The 21,705-nt window shown below is 37.1% G+C and overlaps 1 protein-coding gene across 1 annotated transcript in view; it reads right to left on the bottom strand.

Moving 5' to 3' along the window:
• The window catches only part of PCSK1 (proprotein convertase subtilisin/kexin type 1), a 583,826-nt gene that overhangs the window by 425,782 nt on the left and 136,339 nt on the right, over positions 1–21,705 (bottom strand). Inside the window, exon 2 of the mRNA XM_044064124.1 lies at positions 1,839–1,943. Coding sequence (XP_043920059.1) covers positions 1,839–1,943 — 105 coding nt within the window. The remainder of the gene's footprint in view (positions 1–1,838; positions 1,944–21,705) is intronic.

The raw sequence follows: 21,705 nt of genomic DNA, 5'->3' as shown, positions 1-21,705 counted from the left end.
GACTGGGATTACACTGACTGCAGTAAGGCCTGGTGTCGTGTAACTGTCTGTCACTGATTGTGAAATGAAAGCTGCATCTCTGTCTTTCTCTGTCTCTATGTCTTTCTCTCTCTTTCCGTCTCTGGATTGCATTTATTGACAAGGTCTATAGGATATATTTCAAGTTATCAGTTTTGTCATCTGCTGTCTTTGAAGCTGAGAAAAGTGCTGCACTATTGCAACACAAATGCAACCTGTCCCCTTTCAATGTACACTAAAATATCTAATCAGCTGATCCTTCAAGAGCCATCAGGTTTACTCATGTTGCTTGGAGATGAGATCACATGATGGACACATATTTTAATTGATAACAACCTGCTTTTCTCTCCAGGGATATTACAGCTGAATATGTGTAGGCATTATCCTGTAGCTAGAGAAAAAAAAAATAGCCACTAGCAGGATAAAGGATATTTGAAGTATAGCCCTCTCATAAAGCTAAACTGCCACAGCAACTCTACTCATGTTATTACTTTTCATGGCATGGTTTCCTAAATAAGCTGGCCTTTGTGTGTGTGTGTGTGCTCTCTAATATAATTATCCCATTTGTCACACCTACAGAGAGATACTATGGAGTTTCACACAATGTTTCATTTTCAGAGAATGCAGCAAAATAGAATTCCCTACCCCACAAATAATAAAATAATGCAAGGAAACAGTCTTGATGTCATATCAGGACAAAGGCACATATAAAGGAAAGACTGACAGACAAATGCACACACGCAAAGACATACACACACAAAGTCTGAAGGATGACTAATCAAAAATTTATCTATCAGCACATCTTTTGGATATGAGAAGAAACCAGAGAGTAAAGCAAAAGTCCACAAAGGCAAAGAAAATGCAGCTAAATTCTGTACAGAAGACACCTATCTGAAAACTAAACTGCGGAACAAAGTACTGAGGCAGCAAATTTTACCACTGCACCACACATCAACAGCTTTAATTTTATTGTATGTTTTGCATTTACTCTTTGAAAATGTCATACCTATTTGCAGTCAAACTTTGTAAAAACATTTTGAGAATAAGTGCAGTTGCCAGACAGCAGAGGAAAGTAATTGATAACTAATATCTTGCAATACCTACAGGTGTGCTTTTGGTTTTAAAAGTTGGACTTATTCCACATAATATTTTTTCGCCCCATTTATAACAGAGTGTGTGTCTGTGTGTGTGTGTGTGTGTGTGTGTGTGTGTGTGTGTGTATGTTTGTGCATGTCCATGTGTTTGTGCCTACCGACCTTAAGACTCTAGTATAGGTTTCACTTTCTCTGTTTACTAGGCTTAAATACTCATTACCAGAAGATGGTCATTTTCATCGCATGCTTTGTGCTTTGAAATGCTGTCGGACCATCTGACATCCTAGCACTATTAATAAGCTCAAGTTTTTGAAATTGCAGGTTGAAATCCAAGCACTGTGCTTCTAACAATGGAAGAAGAAAGTAAACCATTTTAGTGCAGTGATATTATCACATTGCATATTAATTTGAAGTTACACTGCTGTATTCATTACAGTGTGATTTTAAGCCCAACCTCACTTAATGTAATTGAGATACACTATGCAAGCTTATTGTGAATGGTGGCCCACTAAATGGTCAGCACTTTCTACATATGAATGATAAGGTAATATTTTTTAATTTAATGCTGAACTCCTGAATCTGATTGCTTCTGTTTTGTTTTCATAATTAATTCTAGTAATAAGCAAAAACAGTACATTTCTTTGTCTTAATTTCATTTGTGAAATTAATTTAAAAAGTACAGTAAATAGAGTACACAGGTGAAGGCTGCATCACTGTTTAACTTACCCTCTCATCATCAGCTAATCGTTTAGTTATATGGTCTAAACTTCTTCGTGTCCTTCTGGGATGGCTCTTATGTCTCAAAAGGTAATGATTTTCAAGTGACCCAATCTATAAAAAACAAATATTTTTAATTTGAATTGAAATATCATTTAATATTGCAGAATTTCATTTATTTTGTAAAATGATACATGAAAACTATTCAGCATGTGTTATTTTATATGCTATATTTCAATTAAACATTCACTGGAATGAGTCTTATGAAAGCATACAGTACAAAATCACTGAATTAATATGTTTCATTATTTTAGATGTTGACTTCCACTGTAGTAACATATCCTTGTGGATTTCTTCTCTGAAATCACCACTAAATAATTTATACCTGTCTATAAATGCCACTTTCACATATTTTATAGTGTAGCTAAGCTAAAAGTAATATATTCGGTCATACAAAGCAGTGCCTTGGAGCTACTTCTAACATGAATGATATGGCAGGTAAAGGGGCTGTAGCTATATTTCTCCTGTAAAATTCAGATGCTAAATATTGCTATCAAACCTTGATGGAGTTAATTGTGAGCACTTAAATCTAAACTCATAATTTATTAAATGATAGCTATTGTAAAAATCATGTATGTTTTGTTTAACAGACAAACAGCATTCTCCTTCCATGTTAAACTAATAGACGATGGCACTGCTGTCAGTTTGTTTTGAATTGTAATGTGTTTGACTGAAGATAATTTACAGCATAGTGGTGGTTTTTGGGGGGGGGTCTGCATTTCTGTGTTTGATGGACGGTTGTTAAAACTATTCAGCTCTGTATGGACAATACTGACAAATAAATATTTTAAGTGCCAAGAAAGCAGATGAAAAGTACATCATATCTCAATGTGTAATGCTACACATTGAAAATTATATTTACATGTTTAAAAAGTACAAGTTGGTTTGTTTCTAGACATCAGGATCAAAATAAATTCTTATTTATAAAAACGTATATTTAAAGCACAAAAGATATGAGCTTCTAATACAGTGAATGGTTATAGTATATCCTGTTATGTTATTGAACCATTTCTCCTAGAAAGGAATCTTACAGTATGCTTAGAGTTCTACAATTCCTGGCTATGACAGCACAAGGGCAAGATTATGATCAGGTCAGTTTATTATGTTTTTGGGACAGAGATGCCAGGAAATTCACCTTCAGAGTGAAGCTCAGGAGGAGAACCTGTGATAACCATGTTGGAAAAAAATAGTAAAAAGTTATGATTGGTGAGCCAGTCCTCATAGTACCTGGAGATTTATCAGCTCAGTGTGCAACCAGTTACAGAAAGAAAAAAAAGAAAGCGAGTGTATGAGCACAGTGTTTCATGGCTTTGAAAGCTGGGAAAACAGTATCCACTATGAGTGGACGAAAGTGAATGCATCAAGGATCAGAGTTCTAAACCGCATACACTGAAACTATCTTGCTGAAAAATACTTTTTAAAGTGTTTTTGCAGGGGGTGCAAGCATACCTCTCAACCATACCAAATTTCTTGGTATTTACCAGTTTTGAGGGCAAAATAATGGGGTGCAACGAATTTCTGAGTGGCCTCTTTAATTCTCATTTCTTTTTTTTTTTTTTTTTTACAATTTTAAGTAATAGTGTCATCATGCATTACCAACATGGTGCAGGGGTGTGAATGATGACATCAGCTTCGTGACTGCCTGTGCCTGTCAGACTCGAGTGTGATATGAGATTGAAGAACGCGACCTAGGTTAAACTAGCTGTCCACAGGAAAATTAATTTGACCAACATGTTGCAACTTGCAACTACTACTATGCTACATCAGTAAAGCCAGAAAGCCAAGGATCTTACTTAAAGTGAAGTTAAGCAGCGCTTTAGATGAAGGTACTTCTGTCGCCACTGTAAAATTTAAATTTTATTAAAGATGGATGGACTGCTGGAGGGAAAAGAAACTGAGCCTGAAACAATATGATATTTGGTATTAACCAATGATAATTTTGTACCTGTCCTGTCCTGATGAGTATTTATTGGCATACTGTGTTTTTGTATCTTTTTCATTGCTACTACACTTCTTCTCACACAAAGTGAATTTCTTTGCCTTTGGAGTACAGAATCAGATTATATTAAAAGTTTTAAACTGTAATAAGCTACTCATACTCTGGGAATGGATAACTGCAGATGTGCTTGGAAACTAACTGGTTGATAAACTAGTCTGCCTCTAAAAAGTGTGGGCAGGGCATTCGTTTTTTTTAAAGGATTTATGACATGCACTGCTATGATAATGACTGCTGGTGCTGGGATGGTCTTTAGGCAATGTGCTGTGCTTGGTTGGTGACGAATGTTGTAGTTTTGTATCACAGTCTCGCTCACCTTCTTCCTTTGTAGTTGTATTGCCATTACATCAACCTCGATCATACTTTTTAACTGTCCTTAATTTTTATTCAGCTTTTAGCTCTATCCTGGTTAAATAGTCCTGTTTAAAACTGGTGACTTTTGGAAAAAAGATGGTGAATAAACCTTGAGTAATGACAATAATTTGTGTTATAGACTTCTTTTAATTCAGAAAACATATATTCACACTGACATTGCTAGTCTGTCTATATCTCGAGTTAACAGTGCTTGGTGCTACTATTTTAAGTGTCCCTACTGCTACATACATTTGGGAAAGTCAATTGTTATGCTTAGGCACTGTGAACATTATTCTTATTTGAGATCTCTCTGTCATGTTTTTCAATTGACTTTTATATAAGCTAAAAAAATGCCACTAATTTTTACTTTATTTATATGCTGCATTAAAGTCATGGTATGGAAAATATGTCCACTACTGCATATACTTAAGAAACAGCTTACCCAACCATTTGCTATACAATATCAGGTACACATTTAACAGCTGTTTTCAACATGTGATTATACACTAGAAACCCCAAAATATTATTCTTTAGCTATAAATATGTGACTGTAGTCCAACATTTGAGTTGCTTTTGCCTTGGGCTTGCCAGAAGCAAACAGGCTAGTCTTTTTGCACTGAAAAAAATTCCTGCACTGATTTGGTGTAACTTAATTACAGTTGCAGTAATTAGCAAAGCAAGTTATCTAAAAACTAAAGCCATGGATAATGAGTCGCTTGATACAAAGTACCCAGAACTTAAAATGGATTTCCTTTTCCACATCTTCTGTTACCTGAATGCTAAAGATTTGCTCAATGTTGCCTTAGTAAATAAGGTATGAGTATATCAGAACGTAGGAATATTTGGCAGTTGTCCTCTACCGCTACCCAAGTGGCAAGTGCACATCATAATTAAATGACAATCATACCTCTCTATCATTCAGAGCAAGAAATCTGAACAAACTAGAGCCAAATGTAATGGTGTGACAAAGGCCCAAAAATAGGGACATATTTTAAATATTACTTCTGTAAACTCATAGTTGCTAGAATAAGATGTCTTGCGTTATGTATTTTCTGAGGGATATGAAGTATGAAATTCAAATGTCTGCCATTATTTATTATTATTTAGTAACTGCAATCTTCATGTTGGTATCCCACAATCCCAATGGAGTGGGTGGTGTTGCATGATTCTGTATGCAAATTTTATGTTAATCAGTGTCCCAATTTTTGGCCAGTTGTACCTACTTTTTATTGGCCTATGTCCAGATTTTTGATGTTTCCAGGTTGAGAGGTATGGGTGTAAGTCTCCCTGCAACCCCCCCCCCCCAATTTTATATATACACAGCAACTCCACTGTCGCACCAATTCAAAGAAGGGAAAACTTGCCCCAAAACAGAATCACTGTCACAACTTGCCAGCAGTAACTTCTAATGCTGAAACTCTGATTGTCAGTGAGTTAAAACTCAGACAGTTGAAGCTCGAGATTTCAAGCTGCATCCACCAGTAGGATAACCAGTAAAGTACCTTAGTGCTTTCAAACAGCCAGCATACTTCTCAATATCTTTACTTAAGAGTTCTGGATAAATGAAAAAATAATGAGGGGGAAAAAGGAACAAAATCAAGGACAATTTTTAAATATTACTGTAATTCACTTTAAAAAGTTAATAGAAAAACAGATTTTACATTAGCATGTATTTTATGAACACTAAAGTATGAAACTCTAACATCTGGCATTATTGAGTGACTGTAATCCTCAGTAATTTACCATAAAATCAAAACTTTACAGACATATTGCTAAAGATCAAGGACAGTAGCTAAAAGATGCATGGTTTGTGGATTCAAGGAAAGTTTATTTTCAGAGAATTAATACTTGCTACTGCAAAACGTATTACCTCATTCAGAAGTCATTTAGAAATCACCTCTTCATAGGATTCATAGAATTTTCATGGCAACTGAGTCTTGTTATCCTTTATACCTTTCCAAGATACATCTTCAGGCTGTATCCCCTTTCTGTATGAGGGATAAACCACTCAAGCAAGGAGTGAATTTGTGGGGACCCATTCAATCAAATAGTTTTCATGTGAAGGATGTGTATCATGCTGCCTAACCTGCAGAGCACTGCATGATGAATCTGTCTCTCCATCATGTTTTATTTATCTGCTAGGCAAAGATTTAGGGCCCTGGTTCATGTTTCTGTAGAAATATTATCCTTGTGGAGATACAGGTTATCAAGGACAACTGGGTCTCTAATGGCAACAGAAGAGGTAGCATAGATCATCATTCCTAAAGAGTTTGTAAGATACTGAATAAAGACAGATTGGTTCCAGCCTAGTACCTTAAGCCTGTGATCGTCTTAGTTTGGAGCCTCTGGGGTCTTTCCAGTTTATGATTATTTATTCATTTCTAGTTGATTACTGAGAAGGTAGACTGCTTTATGGTCCCTTTTCAGCCACAGCCCAATTGATTTAGATCAGTATAATACAACAAATAAGAAGACAGTGTAACTCCATGTAGCTTAACAAAATGACAATGAATTCTAAAGATAAAGAATATAGTATTTATACAATAACTGGCACATGCTTATAGTATAACACATGGCTACAATAATCAGAGAATAATTTCTAGTTTCTGTTTGTTTGATATGTTTAGTGAAGTACATCCCAAAGGGAGCATTGTGTTCAATAATTGTCCTAATCAATGCTGAATATAAGGGAACAATGACTTTCTTAGAGCTGGATGATATTCCTTTGGCAATTAACTGCACTAAGTAGAAGGACCTTCCGACTATTTTTTGTCACATGATGAGCAAAATAAAGGGAGTTATCATCCTGTGCTCCAGGGTCCTGAACTAAATTTTCTTCTTGAAATGGTGTATTGTCCACACTGTATACTGACAGAAAGGTTTTGTACTAAATCTGAAATGCTGCACTTTTTTGTGTTTAAATGAAGCCCATTTTCAGTACACCAGGTATTCGGGGGGAATGAGTTTAGGTATCAGAGGACTTGACAGACATCTGGAGATCAGATAAGTAAATGCCAAAATGGAGAGATCCTAACATTTAGCCATGGGGAATATCACTGGTTACCTTAGTACTTAAAAACAAAAAACACACAGTGCGGACTAAAAACTCCACTTTATTACCACAGACCACGGACAATGTAGGTTCTCCCAATAAAACTTAGCACTTTCACCAAACACTTTGGCTTCTTCAGAGTTAATTGGAGTAAAAAATCAAAACTATAAATACATCCTTACTTTACATACATCCTCACTTTAAATTTAGCCAATCAGCTTGATTTATAAAATGCTAACCTAGCAACCATCTGTGAAATAGTCATTACCTTAATGTTCCCTACCTCACAAGTATTGTGTAAATTAAAAACAATATTACACTCCATATTTTCACATAAAAAATGTAAAAATGCACAAGTTATTTACATATTTCCAGCATACATCAACCAAAGTCCTTTAAAACACACACAGGTTTTTGGCAACCACTAGTTTGAGTTAAAAATGGCACAGTAAAAATATTGCAAATATCCTTGCAAGTTTCCTATATTTTGCTAGCTCTCTGTTTTAAAACCGGCATAACAGATATGTTGTCATTTAGGCCGGGGGGTGGTGGCATTAAGCCTAACCTGCCATATATATTCTTTCTCTTCCACCCTCAGCCTATCATTACCACCACTGTCACCTGAAATAACCTTAGTACTTTCTGATGAGGCACATGTCACTTTACTTACATAGTCTTAAGTTCTACCTTTTAGCCAGTTTTCCATCCATCTTAAAACATCGGGATCTATTTTTAAAGCATTATATTTACTTAGAACGTCAGTATGCAGTAATCAGATGCCTTGACTTTATTGAGACATGCTGTGTGAACAGTATGACCACTGTCTAAATCCTAACTAACCCTCTTCAAAAAGTTAACCAGTTTTATCTGGCAAGATCTTCCACAGAGAAAGCCACACTGCTGAGGGCCATGCCTAACAACATTTTTGATAGTATAGTTTATGAGGCTAGTAATAATATGTTTCATGACTCTGCAGATGAGGCTTGATAGATTGATTGCTCTATAATTTGTGGGTCAGGGTCAGTAGTAGGTTCACTCTTATGAAGAGCATCACCACTGCAGTGCTCCAAGCAGAGACAAATCCTATAGCTAAAATTAGGTTGAACAGTATAAGGAGTGACTTCATAAGGACATGCTTAACACTGTTTATTATATATCCAGATATACTGTAAAGCCCCACAGAAGAAGTGCTGGTTTTTTTTTCATTTTACAAAGCACCTTTCATTACATGTTATTTTTTCTAATAAAGGGTTTTATTAGGGATTTATGGATTTTGCAATTCTGATAGAAATCTTTGGGATTAATTTCCCACTAAATGTGTTTGTTAGTATAGTACTAGTGTCTATTGGATCCAAATGGGAGTTGCCATTTTGAATAAGTTCAGAACAATTTTGGATGTTATTTCTTAGCTTATTAACTACTAATATAGGTTCATAGGTTCATACTAGGCTATGTGCCCTAGGGCATTTATAAGCCTAGCCAGAATGTGTTTGGCTTTCGCCACCCATTTTAAATTTATTTTGCTATGCCCTTTTTCGAGGTTAGTATACTGTGCCTCTGTCTAACAGTGACACAGAAGTGATACCAGGGGTAAACCTACGATCTCCCATCCACTCATCAAGATTCCTCTTGAAGAGAGTCAATGAGGGACTCTGCCTAACCTGGACTGGGATTTTATTCCAGAGTGAAGGGAGCCTCTGGGTTATGAATCTGTCCCTCCAGCATGTCCTATTTATTTCAGTGCTGAGGTTCAAGTCTCTCGAGCGTGGATTGGATTTTCTGAGGTGCAGCATGTCCATTAATTCCGGGTTGGACATGGCTTTATACGTCAGGCACAGATCACCTCTGAACAGGCAGTATGCCACTGAGTAGAGCTGGAGTTTCTTTAACCGGGCAGCATATGGCATCTGTTTGAGCCCTTTGATCCTCTTGGTGAGGTACTTTTGGGGTCTTTCCAGTTGCTGCAGGTGTCTGGTAAGGTACATCCCAAAAGGGGCATTGTACTCAATTATGGGCCTGATGAGGGATGAGTAAAGAGGCACGATGACCTCCCCTGATCTAGATGTGAATCTCTTCATGATTAGGTGGGCTATATAAAATGTTTTTCTAACCACTTTGGCCACGTGGTTGTCAAATGAGAGATTGCTATCAACTTGGGTCCCCAGGTCCCTAATTACTTCTTCTGTACTTAATGGATTACCACCTATGTGGTAATTTGTGGGCACTTTGTTTTGCCAAAGGGGATGACTATACACTTTTTGGCATTTAGCTTGAGGCCATGGCTCTGGCACCAGTTGTCTGTTTCTATGAGGCCCTTTTGGAGGATGCTTGTGTCGGCTGGAGAGTCAATTATGGCGCCCAGTTTGCAGTCATCTGCGAACTTGGTCAGCCACAGTCCTTCAGTGTTGGCCTGTACCTCCAAGAAATATATACCGAACAAGAGAGGTCCCAGGACTGAGCCTTGTGGGACACCACTTGTAACTGGTTTGGAGTCTGACATGGCTCCAGCAATTCTAACCATGTGGGTTCTGTCCTTGAGCCAGTTTGCAATCCATCTAATGACATAGGGGTTTATTTTTAAGCTGGTGAGCTTATCCATAATGCCCAAGTGGGGTATTGTATCGAAGGCTTTTGTGAGGTCCAGGTAGGCTGTGTGGACCACCTTCCCCTCGTCAATGGCCTTGGTGACTGTTTCAAAGAAATCAACCAGGTTTAAGAGGCAGGATCTGCCCTTAACAAAGCCAAACTGGGTAGGATCCAGTGTCTGTAGGTCCCCAATATCTTTATTTATGAGGTCCATGATGATCCTTTCCATAGCTTTGCAGACCAAGCTAGTCAGGCTTATGGGGCGATAGGATCCGTTGAGGCATCACCTTTATGGAGAGGGACCACTGTTGCTGTACACCACTCTTTGGGCACATATCCTGTAGTAAGGCTGAGATTGAACAGTAGTTTTATGTTTGGGTTTAGCTCTTCTTGGAGTTCATGTAGGACGCAGCCTGGGACACCATCTGGTCCCATTGATGCTGTGTTTTTTGCTACTTCTTATTTTCGTATTTCTTAGTTTATTAACTACTAATATAGCTAAAGAAGGATTTATAACTGCTGTTGGCTTCAGATGGTACCCTAAGCTCATGGCTTGTTTTACTAGACAGAATAGTATTTTTTAAGCTTTTATGCTTTGATATAATGCTTTTTGGATCTACTGCATAATTTAATGAATTATTTTTCTTTTTCTTGTAAAGTTTATTTATGTTGCAGGAATACCAGGATGGTTTGCTTTTTGTATTTTCCATCATATTTTGCTTTGGTCAGGACTGCCAGGTCTATACATTTGTCAAAATGGGTGGAAAACCCCTTTGTGGAGCTACCTATTGTGTTAATGTTGGAACTAACATTGGCATGGATGTAGTTTGAAACTTCATGGAACTCGATTAGGTTACTGCATTTGCAGTTCTTGCATTCTGAAATATTTGCTGCATGAATGTTAGACATTTTGGAAGGTAAAAGTCACAGGTTTATGGTCTGGGAAGGGAATGCCAAGGAAACAGTACACAAAGTGGCCTTATTTGTAAGGACCAGCTTGAGAAAATGATGTTACCTGGAGGGTTTGGTAATGATCAGCTCTAGGGAGCTTTGATTTATTACTTCTAAGAACATTTGATCATGCCATACATTTGTGGTATATCTGCTCCAGTTTACATAGCCAATAGTTACAGTCTCCAAATATAATGAAATCCTTGTTAATAAGTAGCTCACCAGGTACATATATAAGTCTTACATGACAGTCAGGGGACATGAAGAGTGCCCTTTAACAGGCTATAAACTTGACAGTTTGTTCTGTTTAAAGTACTTTTAAGTTCATATTGTGCATATCAGGGGAATTTGTCGGTGGTGATTTAGTCCTTGACAAATGTTGAAATGCCACCTCACTTACAATCAGGCCTAAAGATATGGTATCCACAAAACCCAGATATGGTGTGAGTGGTCTCTTTAGATTTAAAAGCAAATCTTAGGAATTAGAGAAATACAGATCTGTTCCAAATGCAGGACAGCCCTAACATCCACCGAGAAGAACCACTTTAATGTGATCCAGTTTTGGGTTAGATATGCTTGTTATGTTGGAATGACCATTATCTGGAGTTTGCCTAAAAATAGTATGGGCGCAGCAAAGGCTTTAGCCAGTATGTCGAAGCCATGAAACCAGAGGTGCATGTTATCCTTTACAAAGCAAGTTAAACAGTCAATACCATACCATGCTAACATGTACTAGATCTCCTGGGAATGACACCAACTACTTAACCAGTTTATTAAAATCAGTCGTCCTTTCTCTGCATTTAGTCATCATTCTTTGAGAAGAAAGAATTTGACTTAAGACCAGTGTCTTGCCTGCATTTGTCATGGAGAGTTCAAATATGTTTTTCTGTCAGTCAGTCATGGTCTGCATCCTATGTAATTCCCTCCCACATGGATGCTAGTCATATTTGTCAAGTGAAAAGGTATTTGCAGTCCTTATAATACCAGACGTCCTGTTGTCTAAAGACAACCCATCATAGCCCATTCTCTAGCCCCGTGTATGGGGAATGTATGTGCCTAACCATAGAGTCATCTATCACAAAAATGTGCTAGGTTAGACTCAGATGTCTGAGTTTTTTTACATACAGCAGATTAAATGTTTCTCCATACAGGCATACCCTGAATCCATTTATATTTACTCTTAATTCCAATATTTATTTATAACTTAATATTAAACATTACAAATGGGGCACAAAATTGGACTTATTGTATAGAAGTCATACAAGAAGTAGGGAGAACTAAAGATGAAAAAAACATAAAGATCAACAGTAGGAGATAAACAGGGCATGTGCACGCGCACACACACACACACACACACACACACACACACACACACACACACACACACACACACACACACACACACACACACACAGACACACACACACACACACACACACACACACACACACACACACACACTCAGCTTGATCTTTAGATGCACAAAACTAATACACTTACAGAGAGAGATGAGCGATGTGTTGGATCACTGAAAAATCTGCTTGTACTTATGTATCATGATGTCAGGTGTACACATCATTTTATATAGAGAAAACTGTGAAGAGACTTGAAATGCACATATAAAAGCACACCACTTCTACTGCTAGGAATATAGTAACAGTCTTAATGCAATGTATAAATAGACATTCTCTGTGGATACAAGCCATGCATTTAACCCCATTGTTTTTGGACATAACTAAATATAATTTTTTAAGGTTTTATGCATAACATTCTTGATCATCAGGACTTCTGCTTGTTCTTTAAAATGTCTAAGGCAATTAGAGAGGTGCGTTTTAGGGGAGTAGTTGGTATAATAGTTAATGTGTTTACCTCACCATCACAAAATACAAGGTTGGATTCTCACCTTTGAAAGGAAAATTGACCAAGCTTAAAATGGCTGACAATTCAGCATGCCTAGTACTTACCTATGAACCTATATATGGTTCGATGCCATTTGACTTGAAAGAAAAAAAATGTCTAAGATAAAAAATCTTGAAAATGAAAATGTTTTCTATCCCCACTGTTGTATGATGTCAGAGCTGATATTTATAAGTAGGGGGGTACAGGAGGGCTTGCCCCTGCATTAAATACATTTCAACATTTTGTGTTTTCAACATTGTTTGATTCAACATTGTTTTGTTTTTGAACAATAAAATGACAATTTTCAGGCAATTCACATGGACATTCTGTACTACTCTGAACAAGGATTTTATATATATATATATATATATATATATATATATATATATATACATATATATATATATATATATATATTGGTTGAAAATGAAGGTGGATGGAGAAAAGAAAAAGTGGAAAGAGATGTGGGTGGATAAAGTCCAAGTGAAGAATGTGTTTGGCAGAAAAAAGTAGCATTACCAGAAAATGAATTATTTATGTAATTTCCCCATTTTGGTAGCATTTGCAGTGTATGTGATTGAAGAGGTCCTTTCTTAATTCATGTATGAGTGTTTTAAAGGAGTGTGTGGATGCTGTTTGGGTAGGACTAGTGCCTTCCAAATTTTAGGGACAAGGACAAATGAGATGTGTTTCCTGCAGTTAAAATTAGTTTGTGGTGCCTATAGCCTAGGACGGGATGGTGTCAGAGATATTAAACTATTAAGGAGGAGATTGCCTTTCTTAGAGTCTGAGAACCTATGAGGAGTGTTGTCCTCTGTGAGATGGGTAGCTACTTGACTTTTTTTAGGGTAACATAGGGGTGATCTCATTTAGGTAAATGACTGATAAACCCACAGATGAGTATGCAGTATATTCATGGGTTCCTTCTTCTGGCTTTATTATCTAAACCTTCAGTTTTGTTAATCTTCTAGGTGGTTTAGTTTAGTAGAAATTTTATTCAGTTTTCATCTTTTATTCTACAGTCTGTGTCTCTTATAAATTAATTTGTGTCCTGTATTTTTTAGAATGTTGTTGTTGAATTAAAGTTTTTAACATATCTGCTGGCATTGTTTAATTTTCTTGTATAATTATTTTGTGTTTAAAATTGTCTATGTTGGAGGAGGATGTTGTATAGTAGACATCACATGCTGTATATCCTTATGCAGAGGATTCCTCATCCAAAAAAAATGGAGGCACTCATTTTTCTTATTGGATCCAAACTTCATCTAAACAGAAAAGTTTTACTTCAGATAAATTCTACAACTTTAGGACATTTTCTGTATTCTGCTAAGCAGAGTAGAACTTATAATGAAGAGGTACTTTAGGTGGTCTACTATCAAAACAATGAAAGCAGTGACCACGAATATTCACATCCCCGAACCGGAACCATGAATACCATCACACTGACTGCTCAGAATGTCAATTTTTTCGGAAGGAAAACAAAATCAAATTCAACATGTAATGGACCACTCACCATCTGAAAAAAACACTGGAAAAAAATGCATACACATGTTTACTCTTTTGCAAGGTGGCAAGCCCCCTGCACCCCCCCCCATGGGGGGGTTGTGCCCCCCACACCTCCTGTTAATTATATATAAATTAACTCGAAGATCATATTACAATGAGGAAAAGGGTAATTTTCCCGATCTGCACTGTAGTGCAATCCAATTAAAAAGACCGACACTCAAAACTGTGACCACAAACTACGTGTTGACATTTCAGAGCCGACAGGATTTGTGTTCGCAGTTTTGCCTTTTTGCACCCATACCTTCAACCTTCTGGCAAATGGTGAGATGTGCTTCACTATTTTGATAGTAAACCACTTTAAGCATGTCATAATATGAAAGAAAGAAATCTGAGAGGCATCTCAACAGAGCTAAAACACTTGCAAAAGTAAAATACCAGTCAAAAACACACAAAAAAGCTGGAAGATAAACTGTTTTATAAAAAACACGGCAAAGCTTTCAGGTCAAAGAACCCTTCTTCAGTGCATGCACTGAAGAAGGGTTCTTTGACCTGAAAGCTTTGCCGTGTTTTTTATCTCAACAGAGCTGTCACATATCTGCCATCTTGAATGGAATACCTCTTAAATAAATTCTTTCAAGAGAAAGAAAAAAACGAGTCCATTAGCTAGATAGTATTCAAACATAAAATGAAACAACCTTAAACAACAAAATGGAGAAGTGCAAGAAAAATGACTCTAAGAATACTAATCAAAATACCATCACATGGAAATATTTTATCTTTGGGTTTCTTCCAAAAAACATAGATGCTCTTGCAGGTCTGCTTATAGTCTCTATCAAAGCTGTTTGATGCAGATCCTTACAAGTCTTCTGTTAGCATTCAGTTAGTGAACATTCCAGCATTCATGCAGACTAAGGCTATAAATTTCAGCTCCTATCAGAGTTTGAACCCATTATCTCAAGTATCTTTCTTCTTTGTCCTCATATTAATGATATAGTTCTTCCTTAGAATATTAATTTTATGCTACAGAAACTCTTCTCCCCTACATTTAAGTTGTCTGTTACAAATGAAGAAAGCTTTATTTGTTGGAAACTTTTTGATGGTGGTAGATACCTCAGTGGGTGAATTTCTGATCTGTATACTTTATCTGTAAGTCTGCCTTATCTGATCTTTTGTAAATAAAAGGTTTTGTTGCATTCCATTAACCCCTTCTTGCCTGAGGTGGCCGCAAAGACTAATCTGAATTCATTATCCTATTTGCTGGTGTCCTTCTTCCAGTATTTCACCTATGGGGCTGCCTTCTTCTCTGCATGAACATTCATGGGTAGCACAAGTACTGTCTAGCTACAACTAAGTCCATAAGAAAATATGACCAACAGTTTGCTTGCTTTGCTAACAGTCACAAAGTTACAATGGCACCAAAAATGCATTTCTAAAGAGTCACAAAGATAAAATGTATCCATACAGCGGATTTCTAAGGAGTCACAAAGATAAAAAGTCACCATGCAATGCATTTCTAAATGGCTTCCTATTTGCATTGTCCTAAAAGTAAGGAAACACTTTACAAATTCTTCCTGAACAAATTCAATCATTATGCTGTTGGTATGGCCTTCTCTCATTATGCTGCTTTGAATTATAGTTGGGTAGTTTATACATGGTCACTCTGAGCATTATAATGTGAGTGTGGCCTGAAGGTCAATTTTATTTGCAGCCATAAATTTCAGGGGTTGGTGTCCTTAGGACAGTAGGCACTTCCTCGCTAGTGGATGCTATAATAACCAGATAATTGTTATGGTTTCTAACAGCACAATGCTGGTTTTCTAAATGAAGATCCAGCTATAGGTAATACTCAACCCCAACACCTGTCTTCTGCATCATTTCTTTATTTTCTGCATGGTCAGTAACTGGACAGACAGATGGTACAAATACAGTGTAAAATATGGGAAGAGGGGAAAAGAGCCTGGTAATGTTTTAGATGTCAGAATGTCTTGATGCCTGTGTGAACTTGTACGTAACATTCTTAATTCATTGGTAAGTTCTTGCACCTGCTTATGTATAAGCCTCAGACTAATAAAATTGCAATTTTCAACCAACTCACACTCACATTCTCTACTTCACTAAATTACATAAGTTAGAGTCCAGCTTTCTGGAACTACTACAATAATCTGCGACAGTGTGCTGAGCAACACTAGCACAGAAAGCAAAATAATGCCCATTAAGTTACATATTCTATAACTGGACAAGCTATTAGGTCTCAAACTGGGGGAAGACCATGTTTTGTTTAGAGAGTACTACACCACATCCTTGTCAACAACTGGACACTGAACCATTCAGCTGATTGAGAAAAAATTTGTGCAGAAAATCTCTATCAATCTAAATCATTTGACCAGGAGAATTAAATATGAGTCCCTTGTCAATTAAAGAGCTCAAAATATTAGTAACTCCCAATTTAACATTAGCATACCTAAAAAGAGATTTGTTATTATGAGCAGAAAAGTCACCTTAAATTCACACTAAAATGTATGAAGGATAAACATACTTATACCTTTCACTAAATTTTGTTCTGTTACTCATACTATAATAATTAGCTACTTAATTTATCTTATGGTATTGCTTCAATATATTTTTGCTTAATTGTACTGCAGAGCTTTTCTCTCCAGGCCTCTGCTGAAAAAGGGCAATAGCTCAGTCAGACTATCCCAGTCAACAAATGTCAAATAAATGAATACATAATAAAGAAATACAAATAAAACAAAGCTAATCCTTTGTGGGTCAAGCTCTCAGACTAATTACTAAATACTGTTCAAATACAACTAGTCAGTAATATTAAACGTTTAGGTATCATCACTTACCAAGAATTACACTTTGAGAAATATATAGATAATGTCATAGCCAAGACCTATAAAAATAGGAATGTTCTACAAATCTAACGCCTATCAATAGGGATCAGCTCTCTCTAAGGCCAAGAACACTGCATTAATGGGTCCAGACAATTTCCCAGGATACATTCTAAGTAGCATGAAACATGGCCAATCAGGGCTTTGGGAATTGCTATTTATCTGTAGCCTCCAAACAGGCTTTGTGCCTCATAAATGGAGAACAGCAACAGTCATCCCTCTGCATAAAGGTGGGTCATCTAAAGACCCTGGATCTACAGACCTATAAGTCTCACTAGTTTCATATGCAAAGACATGGAAAGAATTGTCATGGAAATGATCAATACTGACATAGGAAACCTCCAGATACTCGACCAGCCCAATTTGGTTTCATCAAGGGCAGGTCATGCTTACTCAACTTGATGGACTTCTTTTAGATGGTCATCAAAGCAATGGATTAGGGCAAAATGGTTCACAATGCCCACCTTGACCTGGCCAAGGCAGTTGACACAATATCCCACTCAGGCATTGTTGACAAACTTATGAGTTTAGGTAAAATCCTTATGTTACCCGACAGATAACCAGCTGGCTCACAGAGAGGACCCAGGAAGTTAGAATTGGGGAATCCACCTCTACGAAGAGGCCAGTCATAAGTGGAGTCCCTCAGGGATCGGTCTTAGGACCGCTCCTTTTTGGCATTTACTTCCCTGTAGTCAAGGCATCTGGCTGACTAAAGTAGCTGATGATTGCAAATTAGAATCTGTCATTGGATTTCCCACAGGCACAAATATTCTCTAGGAAGGGCTGAAACAAACAACTTGTGTCAGAGCCATGGACTAAAACCAAATGCCAATAAATGCATATTAGTATTCTTCAGGAAGTTATCCACTCCTGGTAACTATCATATTGACAACACACCTCTAAGAGTTGACCCAGTAGTCAGGGGACTGAGGACATAAATAAATAAACAGTAATCTAGCCTTTCAGCATCTAATGTCTACACATTCTATGTTGTGCAACTTATAAACAAATGTATGGCATCTAGGTATAAGGAAGCCATTGTCCCACTGTATTAGGCATTCATCAGATCTATCATTGAGTGCAATGCCGCCTTTAATATGTACCTAACCAGGCATATACAACAACTGGAATATCCACAGAGGTTCCTCACTAAAAGAATACAGGGAGTAAGTACCATGTCCTTAGGAACCACACCCTGGATGAAGTTCCTGTTCCCCATCCAATTGTCCAAGTTACACTTGAATTGGGTTAGGGAGGATCTTTGCTTCACATGGATGGGTAGCCTGTTCCAGAGAAGGAGTATAGTCTCTGGGATAAATACCTGTCTTACCAGCAGGTCATATTTATACCACAGGCAAAGTTTAAGTCTTTAGAATGGGTAATTATGGTGCTGTTTGTTTTGTAGATATGCAGGAGATCCATCAGAGTGGGGTCTGACAATGTCTTGTATGCCAGGCATAGATCTCTTCATAAAATTAACTGATTAAGACTAAAATATTTTAACTTTTAACTAGCTGAAGATCTTGCATCCATCACCTCATTAATTACTAAATATCTGCCAATTAAAAACCTCAGATCCAAAAGCCAACACCTGGTAGAAGTAGTAAAACCTACCAGTTGTTATGACAATTTTTTCTGCTCAGCTCAAGCAGCTAAAGTATGGAATGATATCCCTGCAGATGTAAGAGATGAACCAAACCTTCATACATTTCTTTACCATCTAAAAACCTACTTTGCCAATAACTGGCACTGTTATCATACCTGAAATATCCTCTCCACCAAATTAGGTATTTTACATCCCTCATATCCAAGCTTTTCATATCAATAAGTGTGCAAATTAGTTTCTTCACTAATCATAATTCTCTTACTTGCACATAACATATTAATGACAAGCATGTAAACATCTCATCTTTTCTTGTATGGCATTCTATGTTTTTACTGTGTTTGTACAAAGTATTATTACTGTCGAATCCTTTCACCCTGGGCCTCCACTGAAATGGCTTTCTTTCATCTAGAATATGCTGATTAACATATGAAAATAGGTAAATAAATACATACATGCATACATAAATACATAACAGAAAAATTCAGTTTAAGTTCACATGAGGTATTGCAGCTATTTCAACATTCAAAGAAGTAATATCCAAAAATGATTTGTTGCCTAAATAAATCAGATACTCAGTTTGTTGAGCATAAAAACTCAGAGGAAGAGAGCTACTGTCCCATGTAATTAACCTGTCAATAACAGTGCCAGAACGTTTATGAATTCTTGCCATTATCCACTCTGTATGTAGGAATTTTACTTGGCTGGACCTTTCATCAGTTTTATTTCTTCTCAGAATATCCTTTGCAACTCCTTGCTTGGTTGAAGCCACAACTGCAGCACATGTCAAAGTTCCTGTGAATGCAACATCCAAGTGTTGTGATACAGTATGAACACATCCAAGTGTTGTGTTACAGCATGAACACATCTACACATCCAAGTGTTGCATTACAGCATGAAGGCATCCACACATCCAAGTGCTGTGTTACAGCATGAACACATCCACACATCCAAGTGTTGCGTTATAGCATGAACACATGCACACATCGAAGTGTTGTGTTACAGTATGAACACATCCACACATCCAAGTGTTGCATTACAGCATGAACACATCCACACATCCAAGTGTTGTGCTACAGCATGAACACATCCACACATCCAAGTGTTGCTTACAGCATGAACACATCCACACATCCAAGTGTTGCGTTACAGCATGAACACATCCACACATCCAAGTGTTGTGTTACAGCATGAACACATCCACACATTCAAGTGTTGATTTACAGCGTGAACACATATTTTACTCTTATGCCCCACTTATCTCTGCAGCAACACATCTCCTTTTTTTCCCACTGACATGCCATGTAGAACAAAAGGAGAGGAAGTCTTTTAAGATTCTGCAGAAAACAAAACAAAATAATTTTCTTTCACTTGCTGCAGGAATTTTTGCCCTCACATTGCACATCTGATTCATCCATTACATCAATCAAAATGTCATCTGGTGAACCTTTGCTGTTAAGCTAAACAATCTCCACACCATCCTTTTCCTTAGAGATACCATTTACAGTCTCATTTTTCATTGATGATATCTTTTCCTGGACATCACTTTCCAACTTAAACTCCATCTTGGTGTTTCCCTTTCAAGTTCCAATCCTTCTGGAGAAAAAGTATGGGAATTGTCCCACTGCCTTATCAAAAGTTCCCCCATCAGTATGAATACCACAATGGGCCCTACTCTGAAAAGAGCTCACTGGCCTAGTAGGATGATATAGTCTTATAAGCATACAAAATGATGTCAGTGGACTAAGGCTAACCGTGTTTGATGATAATTGCAATCTGAGAGCGGTTATCCCATGCCATTGTGATGCTCAGATTCTCCACAAAGCCTACACCAAACAAATGCTTGGTGTGTTAATCAAACGATTAACACCAATATCAAAAAATGTAGCAATAATTTCTTTGGTAGATCTAGCATTACTGTATACTATATCATTACCATTCCAGTTAAATTTGACAGAGTCATCAGGGAGTTAGGTACCTATGGTGATAACAGACTCTGTTTGACCATCGCGCACCTGTGTTGGTTAAAAAAGTTCTTCTACCTTGTACAGCTTAACATTTGTGGTACCTTCAAAAGCTCCAAAGAATGTGAAGTCTCAGTCTATTTCTCCCTTATTAGGCTCATTTTTTAATATAATTTTCCTGTTGGCATACACCTTGCTAATCCCCTAAACCAGTTTGGGAGACTTCAGTGTTTTCTCACCAACAATATCTATAGACTAAAAGCCCTGCTCCAGTACTCAGTATCATACAGACTCCTGATGGGTGATCTCTGTTTAGCCTACCATACTGTGAATTACTCAGTACTCTTTGAACTTCTTCACCTGAACAGAACCAGTGGAAAATTAAACACCTGTTCTATAATCCCAAGCCTGTGCTACCATATTAACAACACAAGATGCATGACAAGTGCCTAACCTAAACAAATCCCCATTTCTACAATAGGTTGCCTTTACATATATCAAGCAGAATACTTCTCTAGCAACCTGTAAAGCCACTCTTGAGGACTGAATGCAGGATCTCAAATTTGCACCTGAGATACATGGGGGAACATCCACTTAAAGTGGAACATTTTTAGTCTCTCATTAGTATTTGTTGATGTGGTTGAGTTTCACAAGGGTTTCCTTAATTGTAAACTTAGCAAGAACTGCTGACCTATTAATTTGAGTCCTGTCCTTATCATCAATTTAAACAAAACATTTTAAATATCTACATCTTAGACTGCAATCCTGCTGCTAGTAGTTTTAAATATGGTAATACCTTTTGCTAAAATGCTGGTTTTACCTTACTGCTACCATGTTAACTATATAGAAGTAGCCATGTACAGTAGCAGAAGCTGTACTGTTATGTACATGTACCAGTGTAACTAGAACTAGTGACCTAAAACTTTACATATTTCCCTACACATCAGGGTCGTTACTTATGTATTTACTTTGTCATAATCATTGACTTATATATCATGCTTTGTTGATGTA

Source organism: Protopterus annectens, chromosome 2.part2 (assembly GCF_019279795.1).
Source record: "Protopterus annectens isolate FY-2018-M chromosome 2.part2, PAN1.0, whole genome shotgun sequence".
Lineage (NCBI taxonomy): Eukaryota > Metazoa > Chordata > Ceratodontiformes > Protopteridae > Protopterus > Protopterus annectens.
This window is presented reverse-complemented; position numbering and strand designations above follow the sequence as displayed.